Raw genomic sequence first — 24159 nt, forward strand, 5'->3', positions numbered from 1 at the left:
AGGTCAGATGAGACGACAACAAAGTCGATCATCGACCTGCGGCCTAGGGTGTCCTGGTGCCACGTGCACTGATGGACACCCTTATGCTTGAACATGGTGTTCGTTATGGACAAACTGTGACTAGCACAGAAGTCCAAGAACTGAACACCGCTCGGGTTCAGATCAGGGGGGCCGTTCCTCCCAATCACGCCTCTCCAGGTGTCACTGTCGTTGCCCACGTGGGCGTTGAAGTCCCCCAGTAGAACGATAGAGTCCCCAGTCGGAGCACTTTCCAGCACCCCTCCCAGAGACTCCAAGAAGGTAGGGTGTGCACACTTATGCAACCGGGTTATTGTAACTGGGTTATTGTATTTAAAATGTTTCCCCCTCGAAGATTTCAGTTTGTTTTTCAATTACATAGATCACATTATAGGTCACATTAAAAGTAGAAGTTCTGACATGATTTATCTTTGTCTCATTCTTTTACATCACAAAAACCTGGCATTTTAACAGGGGTGTATAGACTTTTTATATCCACTGTAGATAGTTGCACCACATTAAACTGAGTTTATTTCATTTAACCTTACAATTAGGAACAAATTGAAAGGAATAAATTTCACATTAAATGAATCAGAAATAACTTAATAATAAGACAATAACTAGGACATTAAAATTATGGTGATGGATTGAACGCTGATGCTAAATGTTGTAACGTTAGCAAGACTTTACATTGTACTTAAACCATAGTTTATTGACTATATGGCTTGTATTAAAGGGGCAATTAATTTAATAAAACTAACTTTCAAAATTCTGCATAGGTGAACAATTTCTGCCTAAAATGTCTTTGCCGTGCAAACAGTCAGCTCTGCTGAACTGTGTGTATACTACTAATAAACTGCTCAAACAGTTTTGTTACTATTTACAGTATTGACCGACCACTTTCTTATGATTTATTTCTAATGTATGCATTTCATTATACCGTTTATATCTGCTGTATCATGTGCATGTAAGTAATATATTTTATTTTGACTCTATAACCTTTTGCCCTGACGTTTTCTACTTTACAGTATGTAATGCAACACCGCCTCCCAATGTATTCTGACACGACGGTGAACGAGTGGGGACCCAAATGCGGACACAGAGGCAGAGGAGGGCGGTCCAAAGTGTTTATTGAACAAACAGGTAGTGGGCAGGCTCGTAGTGGTGGACAGGCAGGGGTCGTTATTGGAAGATCAGATGGTCGAAGGTACAGGAGAGGGCAGGCAGGCTCGTAGTGGGGGACAGGCAGTGTTCGTTGTCGGGCGGTCAGATGGTTGAAGGTACAGGAGAGGGCAGGCAGGCTCGTGGTGGGGGACAGGCAGTGTTTGTTGTCGGGCGGTCAGATGGTTGAAGGTACAGGAGAGGGCAGGCAGGCTCGTGGTGGGGGACAGGCAGTGTTTGTTGTCGGGCGGTCAGATGGTTGAAGGTACAGGAGAGGGCAGGCAGGCTCGTGGTGGGGGACAGGCAGTGTTCGTTGTCGGGCGGTCAGATGGTTGAAGGTACAGGAGAGGGCAGGCAGGCTCGTGGTGGGGGACAGGCAGTGTTCGTTGTCGGGTGGTCAGATGGTCGAAGGTACAGGAGAGGGCAGGCAGGCTCGTAATCCGAAAAACAGGCAAGGGTCATAATCCGGGGAATGGAAGGACAGGTAGAATGGATGATGCACACACAGAACGCTGGAAACGACTGAACAAGACAAGACGATCTGGCTGAACAGAGAACAGAGTTTAAATACACAGGGCTAATAGGGAACCGGGAACACCTGGTGAGGGGCGGGGACAAGACAACAGGTGAAACGCATCAGGGCGTGACATATTCACGCAAAATATATCGGACAATACATATGAAAACAGCTAATTCAAGTCTATCATGTCTAGAACTTGACCGTAGACAACATTTTCTATGGTCCACTTTTCAGTGGGAATTACCTTTTTGTTGCGTTGTTCCCTAGTTCAGAGAACCGGGGGTTAAACACACGAGCTCGAGAGGTGTTAACTCAACCCTACGGAAACATCTTGACATAGTCTCCTAGGACAACACGGAATACACGTTACCTATTCAGCCATCCCTGCTCCAGCCGAATGCCTACTGTGCGCTAGGTTGGAAGCTGTGACGTCAAGGCAATTAGACCTCACAAATGTTTTAGTGGGTGCCTACAGTAGCTCTCCACAGTGGGGATGTCAGCCACGGTCAGCCTTTCAGACATTACCCAGGACACTGCTACATCTCTGGAGGAAGGGTGCACTCTGCCAGGCACACGGCATGAAGACAGCCTCTGTAACTAAGTGAGCGTCCCTGTTTAGATAGCATCATAGCTTGAGATGATTTGGCAAAGGAGACAAAGCTGGTGGCACAAACGAGACCTTTGGGTTCGGGCCGTGAATGTGCGCAGGGACCACAAAGGCCCCGAGATATGTGACCTCTGTTGAACAAAAAAGGCAAAAAGTTTGACGGCTAGACATCTGTGAGACATGGACATTAGTTGCACTAGAGTGCGAAGTAGTTTGGAATCGCAGAGGCCAAATTCACTGCTGGAGGGGATGTACCAAAAAACTAGTGGCTGTGGTTGGAGACTTAGATGACCCCAAGATTCAACCAATTCTGCAATTGTCCAAATGTGATCACGGTCAGATTCGTTTTTTACCTTGTGGACCGTGAAGGTGGGGCAAAATACGTATAATTGTCTGGGAAAAATACGCTTTCTTTCATCACAGCTCCATTTGAATTGAACATATGAATCATTGCCCTAATGGTGGTGATGGGAATTTTCTGGCATGTCGTTTTTGTTTCATAAATAATGCCTAAAGTTCAACAATATTTTGTTTTATTTCACCCCACTGAAACTGGAAGCGAAGTATGACCACTGAAGAGTGCCCAATGACTCAAATTAACTTGAAAAATATATATCAGTGGTAAGATACTTCTAATAGAATTGGTTCATAATTTCTACAGATGTCAATAATCATGACAAATGATGGAACTTCGTTACCATTACCTTTGTTATTGTAAGATCAAGCTGATAAACAACAATGCCAATGCATTTTTACCAGGGGGCAAAACATTCTGAATGCACTAACTGTAAGTCACTCTGGATTAGAGATATAACAATAAATGTTATGTTATTGGTTAGCACAGGAATACAGTTTCAATATTATAATAGAAGTCAGCTTCTTTTACCAAAAAAAGAGCAAAACATATAAATATTACATGTACATTGAAATAAAAGATGGTAATCAAACCAATATAAAAAAAGGTGATATCAAAACCCTTTCAGGGACCACAGAACAAAAAATGCTTTTAAGCCTTGGTCAACCTCCAGTATTTGTTAACTGGTATCTTAAAAAACATTATTTTAAATTGAAGAGCATAGTCATGCAAATTATGAAAAAGACTAAATCTCCAGATCAATGTGCCCGCTGATAATTAGTCAAAAGGGAGAGAGATCTCTGAAGACATCCAGTCTGTGTAAGACCTGACATGTTATCAGATATTGCTTGGAGTTTTCTGAACAGACAGGGCTGTACTCCAAACTCACAAGTGTATTCATCTTCCAATCTTAATATTCTACATATATTGTTTAGTACAGTCTGTGTGAAGCTGCTCCTATGACACAGAAACAATGCATTTACAAGCCAAAGCACTAATTTACAATAGTTTGCTTTATTCATCCAATATACAACAGTTATAATGATGCAAGTAAAATAATCTGTCTCTAATTGCAAATACCATTGACTTTTCATGTTATTCATTTGGATACTTAAATATTAAATTTAATTTGGGGGTAGATTCTGTAAAACATGACATAAATAACCCCTTTATTGGCAGGTCCATGAGCCAGGCAAGGACACATATACACACTCAAAATATAAAATATACAAATGGTTTACATATACACATACACATTTAACAAACAATTTCAAACACTTGTAAATAGAGACCAGTGAAATAGTTCCAGTGAAGATCATCCAGTGAAGTATCCTGATTAGAGGACATTTGAATATAGTGAATACACCAGCACTTTACTGCCATCTGCAGGTAAGGTGTGGCACAGTAGCATCTACTGCATTGAGCAATCGTTGGTTGTAGTAGAAAAACATTGTCCGGGACACAACATTACAACGGGAGCAAACAACAAATAAATAGGTACACAGGTAAAGCTCCATTCATGAGGCCTTTAATCTCCAAAATAAATTTTACAAGGGAGGCTCTATCCATACCAAGAATGTTGCCCACGGGATCAGATCTAGGATCAGAACAGCATTCACCAAATGTCAGCTAAATCAACAACCACAAAAATACACACCGCTGACCTCAGTATCTAAAAGCAACATTATTCAACTTCCAATGATCACTTACCATTGACCCCTGACAACCTCCCCTGACCTGATGACCCCCTCAGCAGGGCGAGGAGGAGACTTGGTCGTAGTCAGGACACTGGAGCAGAGTGGGGTAGCTGGCACTCATCTGGAAGGAGGCTTCGCTGGAGATGTCGGAGGGGCTGCGTCCACGAGCCCAGGCCTCAGGGTGCAGAAACTGACTGGAGTGGTCAGAACCGTTACTGAGTCGTGGCCGGTAGAAACCAGGGCGATGAGGCTGGTACATCTCTTCGGCTGTGTAGCGTTTCATAAACAGGTAGACAGACATCACGCCAGCACTCTGGAGAGGGAGACACATACACACAAAGGAGAAAGACATGCAGACAGAGAGATTACAATTAATTTGAAATTCAGAGAGAGAAAGAGAAAAGCCTTATATGCAGCTGGTTCCAAAATGTAGCCTTTCTCCTGATCTTGTCCCCATTGTGATTGTTGACACATCTTTAGATGGATGTACAATGGCTTTCAAATGTCCTTTGGACTTTTTCACATTTTATTTTGTGAAAACATAAAATCCAAAAAGATTTAATCAGTGGGATTTTTGCCACTGATCAACACAAAAGAATCCATATTGTCAAAGTGAAAATAAAATCAGCAAATTGTTCTATATTAACAACCAATAATTGATTGCATCGTTATTCACCACCTTTTGCTATGGCACACCCAAATGAGCTGTGATGCAACCAACTGTCTTTAGAAGTAACATCATTATTTGAATGGAGTCCACAGCATTCAATGTAGGTGTTTCACATAATTACAGTTTAAATACATGTCTCTAGGTCCCACAGTTAGTACATTCTTAACAAAAACTACGTCAAGAAGATATAGATTCAAATGTAAATTCAAAGTACATTTGGATTAAGTATCTATAAAAGCACAATGTAGGCAGTGAATATCGCATAGAGCACAATAATGTTCTTTCTTAAGAAATTAAAAGAATATGGTACAAGTGTGAATCTGTCTGGAACAGGCTGTCCTCCTAAACTGAGTATCTGGGTGAACAGGCTGTCCTCCTAAACTGAGTATCTGGGTGAACAGGCCGTCCTCCTAAACTGAGTATCTGGGTGAACAGGCCGTCCTCCTAAACTGAGTATCTGGGTGAACAGGCTGTCCTCCTAAACTGAGTATCTGGGTGAACAGGCCGTCCTCCTAAACTGAGTATCTGGGTGAACAGGCTGTCCTCCTAAACTGAGTATCTGGGTGAACAGGCTGTCCTCATTAACTGAATATTTGAGCATCAGTCATGATGCCTTCGGCAACTCTAAAGGAGTTCTAGTCTTCCATGGATGAGCTGGGAGACACTGTGCATGCTGCAACAATAGCCTTGGCTATGGTCTTTATGGGATGGTAGCAAAATGAAATAAAATCACATCAAATCTCGGCTAGGGTTTGCAAGAAGGCATGCAGAGACTCAGGGACCAAGTGGTAGAACGTTCTATGGTCAGATGAGACCACAGTATAGCTTTTTGTGCTATGTGCTGTTTGGCATAAGGTTAACACCAAACATAACCCTGGAAACACCCTACCATGCATGGTGGTGGCAGCAGCATGCTATGGGGATGCTTCGCTGCATCAAGGTTTGGAAAGCTTGTGAAGGTAGAGGGGCTAAATGAATGCAGTCAAAGACTTCAGTCCAAATGAGAATACATGGAAAGTGTTGAAAATGTATGTTCACCAAAGGTCCCAATTCAACTTAACGGAGTTTGAGCAACTTTGCTGTGTCCAGTTGCACAAATCTGGTAGAGATTTATCCAAATAGTGTCATGGCTGTCATTGCTGCCAAACATACCTCTACCAAATATTGTTAGACCTTCAATACTCATTCTGCTGTTACATCTCTATTACTCATACAGCAGTTACACCTCCAATACTCATGCAGCAGTTACACCTATATTACTCAAACTTCAGTTACACCTCAATTAGTCAAACTGCAGTTACACCTCCAATACTCAAACTGCAGTTACACCTACAATAATTACGCTGCAGTTACACCTCCAGTACTCATACCTCCAATACCATGCAAAAATGTTGACAGTTGTAGATGATGAAAATACGCTTTATGATTTGATTGTGATTAGATCTTACAAGTGTCAACAGACAAAATCAGGATGAAGTTGGCATTATTGAGGATGAAGTTGGCATGTTTGAGGCAACAGGATGTGTGGGGAACCAGATATAGTACATAGAAAGATGTGATGGATCCAATTGTCAGTGTATACATTAACCTGACAGACATGTTTACCTCTGTCAGAAGGAAAGAGATTGCAGCAAAAGCGAAGGACCAGCCGTAACGATAGCTGAAGTGGGACCCACTGCTCTTTGTCCGGTTCAACATCTCATCATTAATACTGGAGATATACAACACCAGACCTACCACTAGAGCCAGGCCTGGCAGAGAAAGAGATTGGACAAAACTTTGGAGCATGAACACGGGTGAGAAAGACTGACTGAAAACTTAGTAAAACAGAGCTGAGAAACAAAGGGACAGTGAGTTGACAGACAGACATACTTGAAAGATAGAAGGACAGAATTGAAAGATAGAGAGAGTTAAGAATTTGAAGAACAAATAGACAGACATTCAACACAATCAGTTAAGAGTTAAAGGGACAAACAGGCTGAGTCGAGAGAAAAAGAGACATACAGAGAGAAAAAGAGACAGACACATAGTTAAGGAATAGCTGTACAGGTTTACAACAGCTGAAGCAGCATAGAAGCAGAGAGGGAAGGGGTAAGAATGAAAACTAGGAAGAGAAGGAAGAATTCTGTTAGAAGACTACCTGAGAGGATAAAGAAAATTCCAGAGACAAAGGCTAAGATGGTGCGTTGAGGTCGCACGTGCCCAATGTTGTTCAGCACAAAGCCAATGAACATGAAGAAAAGACTGACCATAGGGAAAGGAGTAGCTGAGCGAATCATCTCTGAAAAGGAAGAAGAAAGACAGAGAAAGAGGAGTATGTAGTAAGAGAACCAAAGAAAGAAAATGCAACACATACATTTCAGATTTTCACACTCTCTGCCTATGCTCTTATATAACTTCTTTACACTAAAAACAATCTTCTTTCCCACCAAAAGGCATCAACTATTATTATCTTAATATGAAAGATTTTCTGTAATGGAGTCTGTGTGCCCCATGATAAAGTGGGTTAGAGAACACGTCTTAGAAGAATTAAACCAAAAGGTCCAGGATCGTCAAATTTCAGGGAACACTTGCAATGCAGACTCAAAACAGCAGACCCGGATTTGGGGGATACACAAGTTAATGGATATACTGAAAAAATATCCGTTGGCTGTTAACTTTTACAGACCACGTTACAGAAGGATAGAATGATCTGGTCATTGACTGCTCCCTCCTGATAGGGTCATGTGAAAGGAACTCTGAAGACAGCAGTACTTAAACTTTTAGCATATAGAACTCTAATATATATATATATATATATATATATATTCATTTCTTCTCTTTCCCCCCCAAACAGCTTCCACTACAGGATTAAGAATGTTCAGGTAAGAAACCAGGAGAGGGCGCCAAATTGTGGCAGTGTATTCATTCTCAGTATAATGATCACCCACCCAGAACCGGGTGAATCACATACTCACAAAAAACAACGGTCATTACAACAAAAAGGCTGCACACTGAACCACTGTGTTGAGAAAAGAGAGAGAGGGAGGGAAATGCAGAGTCAAATGCAAAGTCCAACAGGAGGAAAATGCAAGGAGTTAAAGTAGAACTTACTGAGGACACTGACTGTGGACTCGGAGCTCAGTTGCACGTTCATGGGCATGACATATTCTATGGTGAAACAGCTACCTGCTTCTTCACCTATAAAAATAGAAGGGTTGGCGTGGTTGGATATAAAGAGAAAACTGTGGTTACAGAGAGGTCACAGACTAGCAGGTTCACAAAGTACTGGAACAATAAGGCATCTCAAAATCCATAGAGGTAACAGAGGATTTAAATAAATTATATAGGGAAATAAAGAGAAAGAAAAGCATTTATAAATGCACCTAAAATATGACATCGTTTCATATTTTCCTAGTTTCATATTTCAGTAAAAAGTATTTTATTTTCAAGAATTTCTCCCAAAACCATGTGTATCTCTCTAAAATGTAAATAGGGTGATAATATAAGCTTCATGTTTTTCAGTGCTTTCAAACTTAATGTAATCAAATGTGCACAGCTGTGTCCACAGAAGTTGACGATGACTATTGCATTAGTTAGGTTATGAACTGTGTATAATTAAGTAATAAGGCATGAGAGTGTGTGGTATATGGCCAATACACCACACAGAAGAACTGTTCTTACGCACAGCGCACCGCTCAGTAGTTTTCCTTCGGCTCTCCTTGCATTATGCACGTGGGTTTCATTGGCCAGACTAATTATGGAGTGTCTGAGCAACATACCAATTCTTTTTTAAACACATATTGACATTTCCACATTTTTTGACCCACTCTGGAAAACCCTAATGAATGGGGTTGATCATGATATTTAACCTAATTCAGCCTTCTGCAGAACACATTAGACAGATCCAATAATAAAGTGCTCTCTGACATCAGCAGCATTTGAGGCATGGTCGGAGTCACACTTGAACTGAGATATATGAGAGGAGCGCAAACTGACACTTACGTAAATCACACTGACTCACTATCACATCACTAACTCTCCATCTCAATACAGTATCTCTTACATTAAGTCCATACCCTCTCCTCTCTCCTCATCAACAAGCCCGTTCTCGGTCACTATCGCTTTCTATCTTTCTATCTCCCTCTTTCTCAGTTCATTTTCCATAAAACTCAAAGGGCTTATTTGGCATAAGAAAACAGATGTCGCCATTGCCCACAACAAGTTGCTGTCTTTCTGTATCTGTCTGTCCCTGTGTCAGTCTCTGCATCTGCTCTGACAGATTTAACGGCAAATTAGATCATCACCCAGTGGTAAGAGTTTGCCAGTGAATTGTGTGTACACTGTATTGTATGTGTGTGCATTTTTGTATTGTCAAGTTTTCAAATGCATGTGTGCGCATATAAAACAACTTTATGTAAGCCTAGGAAAAGACAGGGACCTAATACATGTTGTAAATGTAGCCATACCATGACACTGCTTTTAGATGTACCCTTAGCCATCTTGCACATCCACAAAGACAGGGACCTAATACATGTTGTAAATGTAGCCATACCATGACACTGCTTTTAGATGTTCCCTTAGCCATCTTGCACATCCACAAAGACAGGGACCTAATACATGTTGTAAATGTAGCCATACCATGACACTGCTTCTAAATGTACCCTTAGCCATCTTGCACATCCACAAAGACAGGGACCTAATACATGTTGTAAATGTAGCCATACCATGACACTGCTTCTAAATGTACCCTTAGCCATCTTGCACATCCACATCTTCACATCCCTACAGCCACAATAAGTAGCTAAAACTGTAGAGGTACAGAGAGGCACAGGAATTTATGTGCTTTGCCATCCAACTGTGTTGTTTTGCTAAAGTAAATTTAAATAGCAACAACAATATGTAATATTTTGAGATATGATTGATTATTGTGATCCAATGATCCAGTATTCTTTTATTCTTTTTTCATTACTTTCACCTTGTAACATACAGATTTCTTTTTTTTTTAAATATAGATATCCAATATATAGTACCAGTCAAATGTTGGACACACCCAATAACTTGAATGGGTTGTCCAAACATTTGACTGGTACAGTATCATTAAAGCGCTGCTTCATCGCAGAAACTCCAAACCTGCAACAGTTAATGTTGAGATATACGTCTTCCGAAGCCCATCCGATGCAGCACAGTCTAACCAGAGTCCTTACATACTGGAGAGAACGCACTCTACAGCCTTCTACCTTGATTGAGCTCCTATGTGCCCAGAGTGAAACATAGACAAAGCAAGGAAGCCATATTCGATTACTAACTAAGTAGGTTCCTGCTGATATCACAGAAAAGGTCCCTGACCCCAAAATGTTGTTGTTATTCATTGAATCATTTACCCTAAAATATGAAGAATAATTTGTGGCAATGGGACTTTTCCTAAAATATTTTTCTATTAATACTATTTACTATTATAATAATTTTTCAGCTTGAAAAAAAGTCACTTAATTGATACATGGGGCATGGCGAGGATGGATATCATTTAACCTCTGTTACAGGTACAGCTACTCTTTGTATGAAATTATGTGGCCCTGGATCAGTTGGAGACGCTGTTGACCTGCCAAGAAGCAGACTCTCCAGAGTCCAGAGTGCAGGGAGGTCCGTATGTCAGTGCTCTGGTTTTGGGGCAAGATGACCCCTTCCTCCATGTACAGCCAGTAGTCCGTAGAGACTGCAACTCCCAGAAGCCCAAGCCCACTCATCGCAAAAATACTGCTCATCAATGTCAGGGCCTTCCTGCCGCAAACACTCATGCTGGTAAGGTCTGAGGAGACCAGCATTAGCTGGGGGCGTTGCGTTTGAGGTTAGAGTTCAGGAGTCAGATCTGTGAAAAATATGACATACATACAGAGACTGGTGGCTACTGTCAATGAGGTGAAACAGATCTACTTAGTGCAACTGGTATTTACTGTCAATGGAGTGATACAGACCTACATAGTGAGACTGGTTTTTACTGTCAATGGGGTGACACAGACCTACATAGTGAGACTGGTTTTTACTGTCAATGGGGTGACACAAACATACATTGTGAGACCGGTTGTTATGGTCAATGAGGTGACACAGACCTACATAGTGAGACTTGTTGTTACTGTCAATGGGGTGACACAGACCTACATAGTGAGACTGGTTTTTACTGTCAATGGGGTGACAGACCTACATAGTGAGACTGGATTTTACTGTCAATGGGGTGAGACGGACCTACATAGTGAGACTTGTTTTCACTGTCAATGGGGTGACACGGACCTATATAGTGAGACATGTTTTCACTGTCAATGGGGTGACACAGACCTATATAGTGAGACTTGTTTTCACTGTCATTGGGGTGACACAGACCTAAAAAGTGAGACTTGTTGTTACTGTCAATGGGGTGACACAGACCTACATAGTGAGACTGGTTTTTACTGTCAATGGGGTAAAACAGATTTGTACAGAGGCTAACTAAACCCTCTAGAGGCCATTCCAACTGATGGTGCAACGATTGCCAGACGCTAGTGAAGTGGAATCCCATAAGGAACCACGTTACTTCTAAGCTTGTGGAATTTCACACAAAAAATTGATAGGCTTTGCATATGTTTACATCTGACTTTGAGACTAAACATTTACAAAACAAAATATGTCCTAAATGAAATTGATATTTATTTATTCTTAAACAATAGGAGGGATTTCTAAACTAGACAGTCATGCATGTTTTATTCATTAAAATTAGACTATTAAGTGCATAGTTCAAGTTGATGCATTTATTATACCCCAAACCACTCTGTGACATTGCCATCCCAACTCAAAGCCATAAATGTGTTTCCAAGACTTTACTTGTTGGTAGCTCAAATGTATAGGGTCCAACAGATTATTTGGTGATTTTTATCTATTTATCTATTTTTATCTACTTACTCTGATCCAACACCGCATTCCCCAAATACAAGTGTTTTCAAATGATGTTTCAAATTCTTTTTAATGGCATTTAAACATGACGTCCAGGGATGAATAGGGAAGGGTTTACTGTAGTGTCAGCACCTGCCCCAAAGAAGTTTTCCTTCTAATCCTCAGCCTCTCTCTTTCACCAGCCCCCGTCTCTCCCAGTAAAAACACAGATGATCACAATGCGAGACATCTTGCACCTGTCATGAAGAGGCGGCTGCGTGCTTCATGGAACTGGTATTCACTGTAAAGAGAAAGGCAGAACAAGGGAGAGGGTTGGGATTCAAATACAGACGCAAACCCATAAAGCAAGAAGAGCATCATGCTTTCACAAGACACGACAGATTATGTGCGGGTGGAAGAAAATAACTGTTTGAATAGTCAAAGGTAGACCCTGGGCGGCATCAAAGTGTTGAAGGTACACAGTGATATAAACAGTGGCCAGACACACATACAGACACCTACTGAACACAGATACTGACACCTTCTGAACACAGATATACACATAACTGCTGAACACAGACACTGACACCTAGTGAACACAGATATACACACAACAGCTGAACACAGATACTGACACCTTCTGAACACACATATACACATAACTGCTGAACACAGACACTGACACATACTGAACACAGATATACACACAACAGCTGAACACAGATACTGACACATACTGAACACAGATATACACACAACTGCTGAACATAGATAGACATCTGATGAACACTGAAATATATTCACATACTTAACACAGATACTTAAACCTGCTGAACACAGACTTTCAGACAGTGACTGAACACAGCCAGACATCTGCTGAACACAAACATAAAGACAAGTTCTTAACACAGACTCTTAAACCTGCTGAACACAGACCTGCAGACAGCGGCTGAACAAATGACAAACTATATAAAATAGATGATAAAATATTCAGAATAAGTCATGAATGTCCCTACAACTTTAGCTTGAAATAAACATACCTTTTAGGGTGCACAGTCTATTTAACAGATGCATTTCCCTATTTAGATTCCAAATCTCCCTGTCTATCTTCCTTGTAGACGTAAAGCTGCCTAAAAAAAAGCTACACTATCGGTTTTACTGTTTTATAAACTCATAGAACTACAAAATACGTTTTTCTCATCCACTGGAATGTTGAGGGGTGTTTCTTTAAAAATATACATCCAATCCCTTGATTTCTTACATAACTAAATATTTAATGTTTCCACTGTTCACAGTGCTGTGTCAAACTTGTTTGTCTGTTCAGTGCTTTTAACGGCTATGCTCAATGCACTGGCAGAGTACAAATAAGCAAACTTTGTGAACTGCAACATTTGAATCCTGAATGTTGATTGGCTGATAGCCATGGTTCATGAGACGGTATAATAAAGGTATGACATCACATCACTTTTTACTGCTCTAAGCAAAGCGCTGTGTCCAGGCACTCCAAATTACTTTGTGGTATATTGGTCATATACCACATCCCTTTGTGCCTTAATTTATACCTGGTTGCTTTGAATCATGAGCACTGATTAGCTGATAGCCATGGTATGCCATGGGTATAACATCACAGCATTTTTTACAGCTGTAATTGCATTACTGACCAGATTTGCTTGGGGTTTATTGTAAATTATCAAAATACCACAGTTAAGCGCTTTGTCCAGAGAATACCACAGCTAACAGCGCCTATGAACAGCTGTTAGCCTTGGTATGTTGGACATATACCAGAACCTGTTGTGCCTTATCTTAGAAAACATCTGTTTTAAACTCTTCTTTACAATCATGTGACACCTGGGTCACCTTAGCAAGAGTTCACAGTGACAATTTGAAATATTGGGGCAGTGAAGCTAGTTGCTAATTAAGCACTTTTACAGTAAACTATATAGGTTTAAACTAAATATCACATAGGCTTACTGAAAAACATTAACAATTAAAGGAATTGGTCACCTTTATATAGCCTACTTGGGATGTGGAAAGGCAATGTATTTTAAAATGGTAATCCTTCTATTTTACTAAAAGCTCAACTATCTTACTATTTAAGTTTCTTTCAGACTCTTGACCCAGTTACAGTCCAAAAAAACGGTCTTAAAATACATTTGAAATCTTAACACCTATTCCATCCTATATTCCCTCTCCAAATGCTCTCAGAGGCTACCTTCCAGAGCAGCCTATATTTATTCCTACCACATCTACACTCACCTAAAGAATTATTAGGAAAACCTGTTCAATTTCTCATTAATGCAATTATCCAATCAACCAATCACATGGCAGTTGCTTCAATGCATTTAGGTTTGTGGTCCTGGTTAAGACAATCTCCTGAACTCCAAACTGAATGTCAGAATGGGAAAGAAAGGTGATTTAAGCAATTTTGAGCGTGGCATGGTTGGAGTATTTCACAATCTGCTCAGTTACTGGGATTTTCACGCACAACCATTTCTAGGGTTTACAAAGAATGGTGTGAAAAGGGAAAAACATCCAGTATGCGTCAGTCCTGTGGGCGAAAATGCCTTGTTGATGCTAGAGGTCAGAGGAGAACGGGCCGACTGATTCAAGTTGATAGAAGAGCAACTTTGACTGAAATAACCACTCGTTACAACCAAGGTATGCAGCAAAGCATTTGTGAAGTCACAACACGCACAACCTTGAGACGGATGGGCTACAACAGCAGAAGACCCCACCGGGTACCACTCATCTCCACTACAAATAGGAAAAAGAGGCTACAATTTGCACGAGTTCACCAAAATTGGACAGTTGAAGACTGGAAGTTGTTGCCTGGTCTGATGAGTCTCGATTTCTGTTGAGACATTTAGATGGTAGAGTCAGAATTTGGCGTAAACAGAATGAGAACATGGATCCATCATGCCTTGTTATCACTGTGCAGGCTGCTGGTGGTGGTGTGGGGGATGTTTTCTTGGCACACTTTAGTGCCAATTGGGCATCATTTAAATGCCACGGCCTATCTAAGCATTGTTTCTGACCATGTCCATCCCTTTATGACCACCATGTACCCATCCTCTGCTGGCTACTTCCAGGAGGATAATGCACCATGTCACAAAGCTCAAATAATTTCAAATTGGTTTCTTGAACATGACAATGAGTTCACTGTACTGAAATGGCCCCCACAGTCACCAGATCTCAACCCAATAGAGCATCTTTGGGATGTGGTGGAACGGGAGCTTCGTGCCCTGGATGTGCATCCCACAAATCTCCATCAACTGCAAGATGCTATCCTATCAACATGGGCCAACATTTCTAAAGAATGCTTTCAGCACCTTGTTGAATCAATGCCACATAGAATTAAGGCAGTTCTGAAGGCGAAAGGGGGTCAAACACAGTATTAGTATGGTGTTCCTAATAATCCTTTAGGTGAGTGTATTCCTGAATTTTAACTCGACTTATTTTGAAGTCAACCTTGCAGTTCTATCGGAAGGAAGGACATCTGGATCTCCTTGACATTTCGCTCGTCCTTAGTTGGTTATGTTTAGGACTATACACGCAATCCAGAAAGTGTTTGTCCGCACAGCAGCATATAATATACATATTGTGCAGTTAGTTTAAAGTTGACGCGGCGAAAAGCAGCAGTAATATTCAAATTTCTCTCGCTCAATTTCTCTCTCTCTCTCTCTTTCTCTCTCTCACACACACAAACACAAATACACCCAGAAACGAAAAGAAAAAACTTCAAATTATACTGATCAGTGAAAATACAACGACCAGAAACAACGATTATATAAAACCGACCCACAAACAGTCCAATCAACTTTCAACAACACAATTGATATAGGCTACCAAATGATAATACCACTTAGTTAAAGCTGTATATCGAATGGTATTTCAGTCGTAGAGACAGCAAGAACAATAACTATCCATGGTCCTGAAATGAAATAAACATGCAATGTACTGGTCAACAATTCTTGCCACTATGATACATTTAGGCTATTACAGCTAAATTAATAATCTATGACTAGAAACATAGTCTGCGTACTCATACTGCGTACTCAATCAAAATATCTTTCATAAAATGCTTTATCAAATTCGAAGGGTAAAGAAAACGAAACTTAATGGTTAACTGGTTATTTCTAAACGAACCAAATAAACACACAGATCGCCTACCTTCAATCTGGGTGCGTTCGATGAGTCGTTGCCCACACTAGTTAGTTTTTCCAGTTGTGCCTTCAAGTGCGTTAACACCACAGGTTACACAGACATGTCAGACGCCGTAGCCCATATGCGCAGTCTTGCGCGGCATTGCACAGGCACTCGCTTGGAATGTAAGCTTGTCCAGAGCACAAGTAGGCTACCTCACTCACTCTCGACACTCCCGACAACAATGAAATCCCTAATCCACACCAGATTGTACTGTAGCTGCCATGCTCAGCTCAGAGGCTTTGGGCCATGGTGACTGATCTCACCCGTGGAATGCTCAGTTCCGCGCTTAAAAAGGTTGACAGAGACAGACAGACAGATAGAGATAGCGAGAGCATGAACCAATAACAAAGTATTTATAAAAGGGTGATGTAAATTAGCCACATGAATGTGCTCAGTTGCCTTGGTGAATTATAGACGCACTCCTATAGATGGCTAAGCGCAAATGTATAATGTTGTGTGTGACCATCAGACATAAGCCAAACATACACCAGCCTCAAAGTCAACAGTTAACGAGACTGGTGTTTTGCAGGTTAATGAAGCTGCCATGACCTGTCTGTTTCTCAAACTAGTGTGCAAAAAACCATAATCACAAAAGTGTTTTCTAATGATCAATTGGCCTTTTAAAATGATAACGTTGGATTAGCAAACACAACATGCTGATAATGGGCCTCTGAACCTATGTAGATATTCCATTGATTACCAGCCGTTTCCATTGACAACAGTCATTTACATTAACAATGTCAACACTGTATTTCTGATCAATTTGGTGTTATTTAAAAAAAGAAAAAAATCGAAAACGAGATTTCTAAGCGACCCCAAACTTTGGAAAAATTGTTTAATTAAATAATCATTCAAAAAAGCTACATTAAAATAATTTTTATTACACTTCATGCATTTTTTAAGATATTAGAACATTTCTGAAAACGAGTATGGTTTCTGCAAAAATTTATCAACCAATCAATCAAATTTGTAATGTCAAAGTGCTTATCCAGATACACAGCCTAAAGCCTAAAGATCAAGCCACAAAAAGAAACTGATGCAAAATGTAACTTCATCAGGAAGCTGTGTACAATATTTTTGTGTCAGCGCAGGCTGGGCATATGAATTATGATGCTTTCAGTGATACAAAGACTTCTACCATATCAATAACTGCCACACAAAAATGAGTTCCAAAGCAAGAGGCAGGGGTGGCAGCATAGCCTAGTGGTCAAGAGTGTTGATTCAGTGAATGAATGGTCACTAATTTCAATCCCTGAGTCAGCAAGATTAAAAACCTGGTTGTTTGGTTCCTTAAGCCTAATTGCTCCTAGGTCTTTGCTGTAACTATGAATGTATTAGTATACTGATCAGACCAAATTAGAAAAAATGACCCATAACAATTGAGGCCTACAGTTAAAAAGTGTTATGATGGCAGTAGTGATGAAGACATGCTGGTTTTCAGGTGTTTGTATAATGATTTTAAGGTTTAACAGGCAGATGACTGGGGCTGTGATAATACAGAAAACAACCTCAGGAATGGTAGCAGCCCAGTCAGAACAAACTGACTGTTGAAACGGTTAACAATTTTTGTTTTGTCAGTGGTGACTGTTTTCTCAAATTCCGGATGATTAAGAGGATTCATTTTAATATTTTAAAGATATGACAGCATTCCAGAACATTTCTGGGGTCAAAATCATTGGTAACAATTTGTCATTTGTAAAATCCTTCCCTTCCTGATAGACTGAAGAGTCATAGGGCCTTTTGGAAACAATAACAGATAGTTCTATTGGATTAGCTCAGATAAATAAACCTACAACAAAACAAATGTGCTTTCTACAGAAATGTAAACAAAGGCAACATAGGCAACAGACTGCATTTTTATAAGTTTATTCATACACAGTATCCTTCATACACAGGTAACAGAGAAACAAAGGAGAACTTGGCAAAGAAAAGCAAGGAGAGTGAAATTAAAAGAAACCACACCAAAACATGAATGTGTTGTGGGCCCTTTTGTGTCATGGTGATTAAAGTAAGGACTGTATGTTAAGATCATTCTTAAGAAACTTTCCAGATGATTTGCATACGTTTTTAGCCAGTTGTTCTGAAAGTAGCATTCAAAAGACAAAACCAGTTCCCTGTTAGCTGGAAGTAGAATTGGTAGGTGGCTGGCACATCGCTCATGCTTGAACTATATATTGATATCTCCAGACCAAAGTGGGAAGGTTTTAAATATGTTTATGAAATCAACAAAGTTCAGGAATGTCTCTTTAAATTACATTATTTGCAGGGTTTCTGCCCAAATCCCAGACATAGATTCTCAACATGAGACATGTCATTCACAGGGCTGACAAAGTAACTGGTTGGACTGCGTTTTCCACTATAATCTATGTAGAAAAGACAGTGCTATGTATATTCATCCAAAGCTTTGAAATAAGACAATATGTGTTCTGAAAATACTACGTAGCCTTTCTCATCTCAAATATTCTGTAAACATGAATTTCCTCTCACTTCTAGTTCCATTTGGTCCATACGAGACAATTTAAAAGTAGGATTAAATCAATGTAACAAATGAAACAGTAGTTATCCCCCATTTAACATTTACAGTAATTTCTAAACACTTGCTACAAATGCATTTGCTTTCCAAAAATAGGGTTATAGAAAGTCTTACAAAAGTGTGTCTAACAGATACTGAGTATGCGCAAGAATGTTTGTAATAGCCCAAAAAATCTGTCTGAGCAGGTTGAACCAGAATGACAATTCTGATGGCTCTGTCCATGCCTTTGACGTGAGTTCTGACTGAATATATGTCTTTCAGTGAACAGGGTTGAGACAGCAGACTGAACTTTAAGATAAACCAATGAAAAAGGGGAGAAGAGGACAACAGAAAAACATGTACATGGAGACAGGCGGTGTGTCTCATCTTGCGATGGTTGCTGGCATATGAATGTCATGCTCTATATCATGCCTTCTCTCATGCATCATGCCTTCTCTCATGCATCATGCCTTCTCTCATGCTTAGATCAGGCCGAACCCTCACATGCACAAAGTGAAAGCCAGAAAACACACTATAGCCGCTGAGAGAAGAGGAACCAATTCTAGGAATAAAATTAGGTGTAGGAGTGCATTCAATTAGGCACCACACACCACAGTCACACACATGTAGATACTGCATATTTCAATTGTAAAAAAAAACAGACGGTGGATAAATAGAGGAAATACATATCACAAGGTTTTGCTGATAACAAATCTACCAAAGATTCAGCCAAATGTTGTCTGTTTTTGGGATACCGATAGTCATCTAAACATATACATGTTTAACCAGTGGTAGTAAAAGCACATTCAGTGTGTTATAAAACCCGCAAATAATCACTTATTTGAAACAGCTCTTTCCATATTTACAAAATTGTCGACATATAGGGTAAACAAAACATTTCTCTGGACAGAAACATTAAAAACCAAACATACAGTATGTTTACTATGTAACAATCAAAAATAATTCATCTGAATTGTAGGACGTTCAAACAGAGAAATTACATAATAAACACATTTCCTAATACTTGGTTTTAGAATGATAAATATCATATCCCCTAGAAAATCAGCTAGCGCGTATTCATAGTCAGAAAATAACCATGCAACGAGTACTGCATTGTGCATATGGAAATAGTATTTTAAGTAGAACATTTGAGAAAGATTCCTTCATAAATATCAGTTCTAGATTTCTCACCCTCTGAAGAAGTCCAGAATACAAGTTGTTGCAAAACCCCATGCGGAACAGAACCCTCTACTCAATGTAGCTTTGCTTGTAGATTCTCCAACATCCTAGGTTAGACAGGTATATGAGTATTATGACGTTTTTGTAGACAATTGCTAACGGTTTGGCAAAAATGAATAACACTTCCAGAGAAACACTGTGTTGAGCTTAGTTTAGCATGCTGACACCATCAGAAGGGTTCACACATATTGCTACACCGAAAAAACATTATAGTTGACTATAGGAATTCAGATATAAACAGATACTGTAGATAATATATTTTCATATAGATATGCACTGTAATAAAATTTTATTTAATCTATTTTGGCACTCGTGTAATGGTAGACAATTTTATATCTCTAGGTACAGTATATAAATATAATATATAATGTGTGGCAGACAGTTTAGAAATGGCAGTACAGTATAGTAGGTACATTACAGAGAGAAAAGGAGAGACAGGACAGTAATACAAAGTGCCTCCCATAATGCATCATAGCTCATCATCACATGGCGACTGGAGGGAGTTCTCTATCAGAAGCAACACACTGAGGAATCCCACAGAAAACTTTCAGACAGGACTGCTGGGGGAGGTTATAGCGTAACCCAGTGGGACTAAAAAAGTACCATCTGTAACAATCAGTAAGTTCTGGAACTGTGGAAACCATGAAACCCAGTGGGTTATGGAAATAAGGAGTCCCATGTGGAAGAGTGCAGTTTATTTCACCCCTCACTGTAATGTAGCAGGCTTACTTCTAAAATCTATACGCCCGTAATTACTGCCATCGACAGCCTCCTTCCCTCACTCGGGTCAGTCATATTTCCAACCAAGATCGTTTGTTGTTTCCACAATTTTGCCAACTCAAGTCCATAGAATAAATGAAGTTAATATTAGCCTCTTCTACAAAGGGACAATGAGGGATGGATGGTTGATCCGGAAGGTTCCAGTCCCAGTCCACGTGGCTCTCGGTCTCCTCCTCTCCTCATACCACACTGTGCAGGAGGGAAGGGTGGACAAACTGTGTGTTGATGTAGGAGAAGCCAGCAAAGTCGCTCTGGTCGATGTTGGAGATCACTAGCTGGTCTGGGGGAGTCAACATGGGCTGGGTGCGCGTGAAGAACTTGTCAAAGTTTTCTGCCCCTTTGCCACCCTGTGTGTAAGGGTGGGACGGAACGGGAGAGACAGAACGGGAGGCAAAGAACGGGAGGGAAAGAACGGGAGGGAAAGAACGGGAGGGAAAGAACGGGAGAGACAGAACGGGAGGCAAAGAACGTGTTACTGTCATGTTTTGTGGGTTGATGTCTTTAACCCTAATGAGACCGTGCATCACTTGTGTTTCAATCTATTTAGTATACTATTATTTGATATTATTCAAATTACAAAAAAAGGATAGGAAGCATTTGTTTCAGCAACATTATACAGTAACAACACAGTTTTTACTGAAAATGTGTTAACTGAAATTTTCAAATAGCTTTGGATCTATCCAAACGCACTTTTCATGGCATGAAGGACACAGAGTATACCAACACAAGCTGGTCAGAGATTATTTTGCCTTGAAAATATAAGTTTACTTGCGGCTCAATTTTCTATTGCATCAATACATTTACATGCTAATTGTCAATGTGTTGAGTCATAGAGAGCGAAACTAAAAGTATTAGGTAGCAGGCTAGATGCATGTGACTGAAAAGTGTAACTTTGCACTAGGACATTTTCTTCATAAACTTTAGCAAATCCAAATATGGTTATGCTAAAAATTAACTACCCTTAATAAAAGAATCATGGGACAGGCAGACATACAATTCTGTGATGGCTATGATCTAATTCCCAAATTATTCTTCACAATACCCTCAGAACATATTGAAGTAGCTCCGTATCTACAGATGTAACCACTATCTAATCATACATTTGATGAACGTTCTGTTTGGTGTGATGGCTCTGACTCTTTTAGAGGGCTATTTTTAAAACTCTGTGACTATGCTGCACTGCTGGAGGCAGTGGGCAGTGAGAGAGGGCATGGCGGTGGGGTAACTAAGCCCCCTACGCCTGCTTACTCTTTGTAGCAACAGGAGGAGGCAGTGATGCTGGTGCAGAGGGAGGGACAGAGAAGGCTACATGGTGTCCGCAGCTGGGCTCTGGCAGTCTTTTAACCTCCCACACTGTGACAGGGCTGCTGGCTCTCAGAGCCACAAAGGGCAGTAGATAAATCGGAGACGTACACAAATGCAGACGCAATCAGACTGCTGTGTACCATCCAACCACCTACACTGACTCTGCTTAAAGGGCACTGACACCACACACGGACACACACTCAACCATACAGTCACACCACACACGGACACACACTCAACCATACAGTCACACCACACACGGACACACACTCAACCATACAGTCACACCACACGGACACACACTCAACCATACAGTCACACCACACACGGACACACACTCAACCATACAGTCACACCACACACGGACACACACTCAACCATACAGTCACACCACATGGACACACACTCAACCATACAGTCACACCACACACGGACACACACTCAACCATACAGTCACACCACACACGGACACACACTCAACCATACAGTCACACCACACGGACACACACTCAACCATACAGTCACACCACACACGGACACACACTCAACCATACAGTCACACCACACACGGACACACACTCAACCATACAGTCACACCACACGGACACACACTCAACCATACAGTCACACCACACGGACACACACTCAACCATACAGTCACACCACACACGGACACACACTCAACCATACGGTCACACCACACACGGACACACACTCCTACTGTGTTCTGTTGTTGTTATTACTTGTATCGTTGCAAATAACACTTCAAAAGTATTCATACAACCCCCACTCATGACTGAAAGTACACCTGTAGCACAGGCCTTTTATTCTGTTTATCACATACAGACACACACACACCGTTTTAGGCTTGAATGGCGGCTGGATTTCTCTGTTTGCTAGGCGGTCCCAGTCGATGCGTCTGAAGAAGGCCTGTTCCCGAATGTCTCTTTCACCCTCCGGACCACAGCCCAGACGCTTGGATGGATGCTTGGTCATCAACTGCAGGGCGTGAGGGAGAGAAAGATCCAGAAATGAGCATTAATACATTGTAAAAGGCTTGAAAACAGCTCATCTTTATAAGTAGTGGTCTCCAATGCAGGCAACACTGAAAGACACTAATAACCTTAAAATCTTTTTAAACAAGCACAAGTGGTTTTCCTTTGTGTTGATGTATTTCACTTTGAAATTATTCATTTTGTTTTGAAGAAATTAAGGAAAGAAATAGGTTAATGAAGTCAGCTGATCAATAAAGAGTAGAACTACACATGTAATACTCTAAATGGTTAGATTTACAGTATGTGCACAAAAGAAAAGCAATACAATGTTTATTTAATTGCAGTTACTGTAACTATTATTCAGTTGCCAATATTATGAATTTAGGATATTGCCATTACGAGTATCTAAATGAAATCTAGCCTTGGTAAATAGCAGTGTAACGAAGACATAACAGTGACCCCAAATACACCAATTCATAGCCATAGTTTAATTAACTGACAAAACTTAAACCTCTACGAATTTTGCTGTAACAAGCTAGTTCAAAATCACTGATGTTCAAAAGCACCTGACGTATCACAAGAATTGTGCCAAATGCTCTGCCCAACAGTTGAAAAACCAGTACAGAGGACCACTGACGGTCGTCAAGGTACCCAACCCACACCGCCAAGCGTGTTTTACAGTATGAGAGCTCCTTACTCCCTTGCAGATTACGACGGCTTCTTTAGACATGGCTTTGGGGTAGGACACATTGTGCTCCATGATCGACTGGAACAACTCATCCTCATCCTCGCCATCGAACGGTGGCTAGAAGAAGACAGAGGTAGGTTATTAGGTTACTTTATTTACAGGCTTGGGGTGTGTGTGTGTGTGTGTGCGCTTGACACATCTGGAGAGGTCTTAAAACACCGTCCCGTGAGTGTGTGTGCCAGCATGTGTACTGTATATGTGTCCCGAGGTTTCGAAATACTGTCGCGAGTGGGATCAACAGGTTATCATGTAGAACAGCATCTGTGTACGTTTCTGAAGAGGTGCTACAGCACATACCTGTCCTGCTAGCATCTCATACAGGAGAACACCATAGGCCCACCAATCCACTGATTTCCCATAGGGCTGATAAGCAATGATCTGTCAGGAAAGTTGAGAAAATGTGAGGAGCCATGTCACAATTATAACATAGGCAACACAAATGGTTTCCTCTGCCTACAGTGGCA

At 40.7% G+C, this 24159-nt stretch overlaps 2 protein-coding genes across 5 annotated transcripts in view; both read right to left on the reverse strand.

The window, feature by feature from the left end:
- Nucleotides 1–3610: 3610 nt before the first annotated feature.
- On the reverse strand, nucleotides 3611–16364 carry cacng5b (calcium channel, voltage-dependent, gamma subunit 5b). Of its 3 annotated transcripts, XM_020050689.2 has the most exons (9): nucleotides 16081–16364; nucleotides 15757–15841; nucleotides 12064–12211; nucleotides 10610–10876; nucleotides 8122–8208; nucleotides 7169–7309; nucleotides 6634–6779; nucleotides 4372–4671; nucleotides 3611–4258 (listed from the first exon to the last, which is right to left on the reverse strand). In XM_020050689.2, the coding sequence occupies exons 4-8, from the start codon at nucleotides 10830–10832 to the stop codon at nucleotides 4411–4413; spliced, it is 858 nt and encodes a 285-aa protein (XP_019906248.1). In that variant the 5' UTR covers nucleotides 10833–10876; nucleotides 12064–12211; nucleotides 15757–15841; nucleotides 16081–16364; the 3' UTR covers nucleotides 3611–4258; nucleotides 4372–4410. The 3 variants fall into 3 exon arrangements, with proteins under 3 accessions (XP_019906248.1, XP_019906249.1, XP_012991283.1); XM_020050690.2 differs by lacking the exon at nucleotides 15757–15841 and having other exon boundaries at nucleotides 12168–12211; XM_013135829.3 differs by lacking the exon at nucleotides 15757–15841.
- Nucleotides 16365–17963: 1599 nt separating this feature from the next.
- Nucleotides 17964–24159, reverse strand: part of si:ch73-374l24.1 (protein kinase C alpha type) — a 163667-nt gene continuing 157471 nt past the window's right edge. For both annotated transcript variants that reach the window (XM_010897390.4, XM_010897389.4), the window contains 4 exons: nucleotides 23993–24073; nucleotides 23645–23752; nucleotides 22811–22951; nucleotides 17964–20994 (listed from right to left, as the gene is read on the reverse strand). In XM_010897390.4, the coding sequence (XP_010895692.1) occupies nucleotides 20827–20994; nucleotides 22811–22951; nucleotides 23645–23752; nucleotides 23993–24073 (498 nt within the window). In that variant the 3' untranslated portion in view covers nucleotides 17964–20826. The remainder of the gene's footprint in view (nucleotides 20995–22810; nucleotides 22952–23644; nucleotides 23753–23992; nucleotides 24074–24159) is intronic.

Source organism: Esox lucius, chromosome 11 (genome assembly GCF_011004845.1).
Source record: "Esox lucius isolate fEsoLuc1 chromosome 11, fEsoLuc1.pri, whole genome shotgun sequence".
In the NCBI taxonomy this organism is placed as follows: domain Eukaryota; kingdom Metazoa; phylum Chordata; class Actinopteri; order Esociformes; family Esocidae; genus Esox; species Esox lucius.

What these genes read in the sequence shown, in the direction of transcription:
- cacng5b (XM_020050690.2), bottom strand. Translation starts at nt 10,832, where the DNA reads ATGCTGGTCTCCTCAGACCTTACCAGCATGAGTGTTTGCGGCAGGAAG. An exon ending in GTCCACAGTCAGTGTCCTCA is followed by an intron (nt 7,310 to 8,121) that starts GTAAGTTCTACT and finishes CTTCCTTTTCAG; the next exon opens with AGATGATTCGCTCAGCTACT. An exon ending in TCTCTTTCCTTCTGACAGAG is followed by an intron (nt 4,672 to 6,633) that starts GTAAACATGTCT and finishes CTCCCTCTCCAG; the next exon opens with AGTGCTGGCGTGATGTCTGT.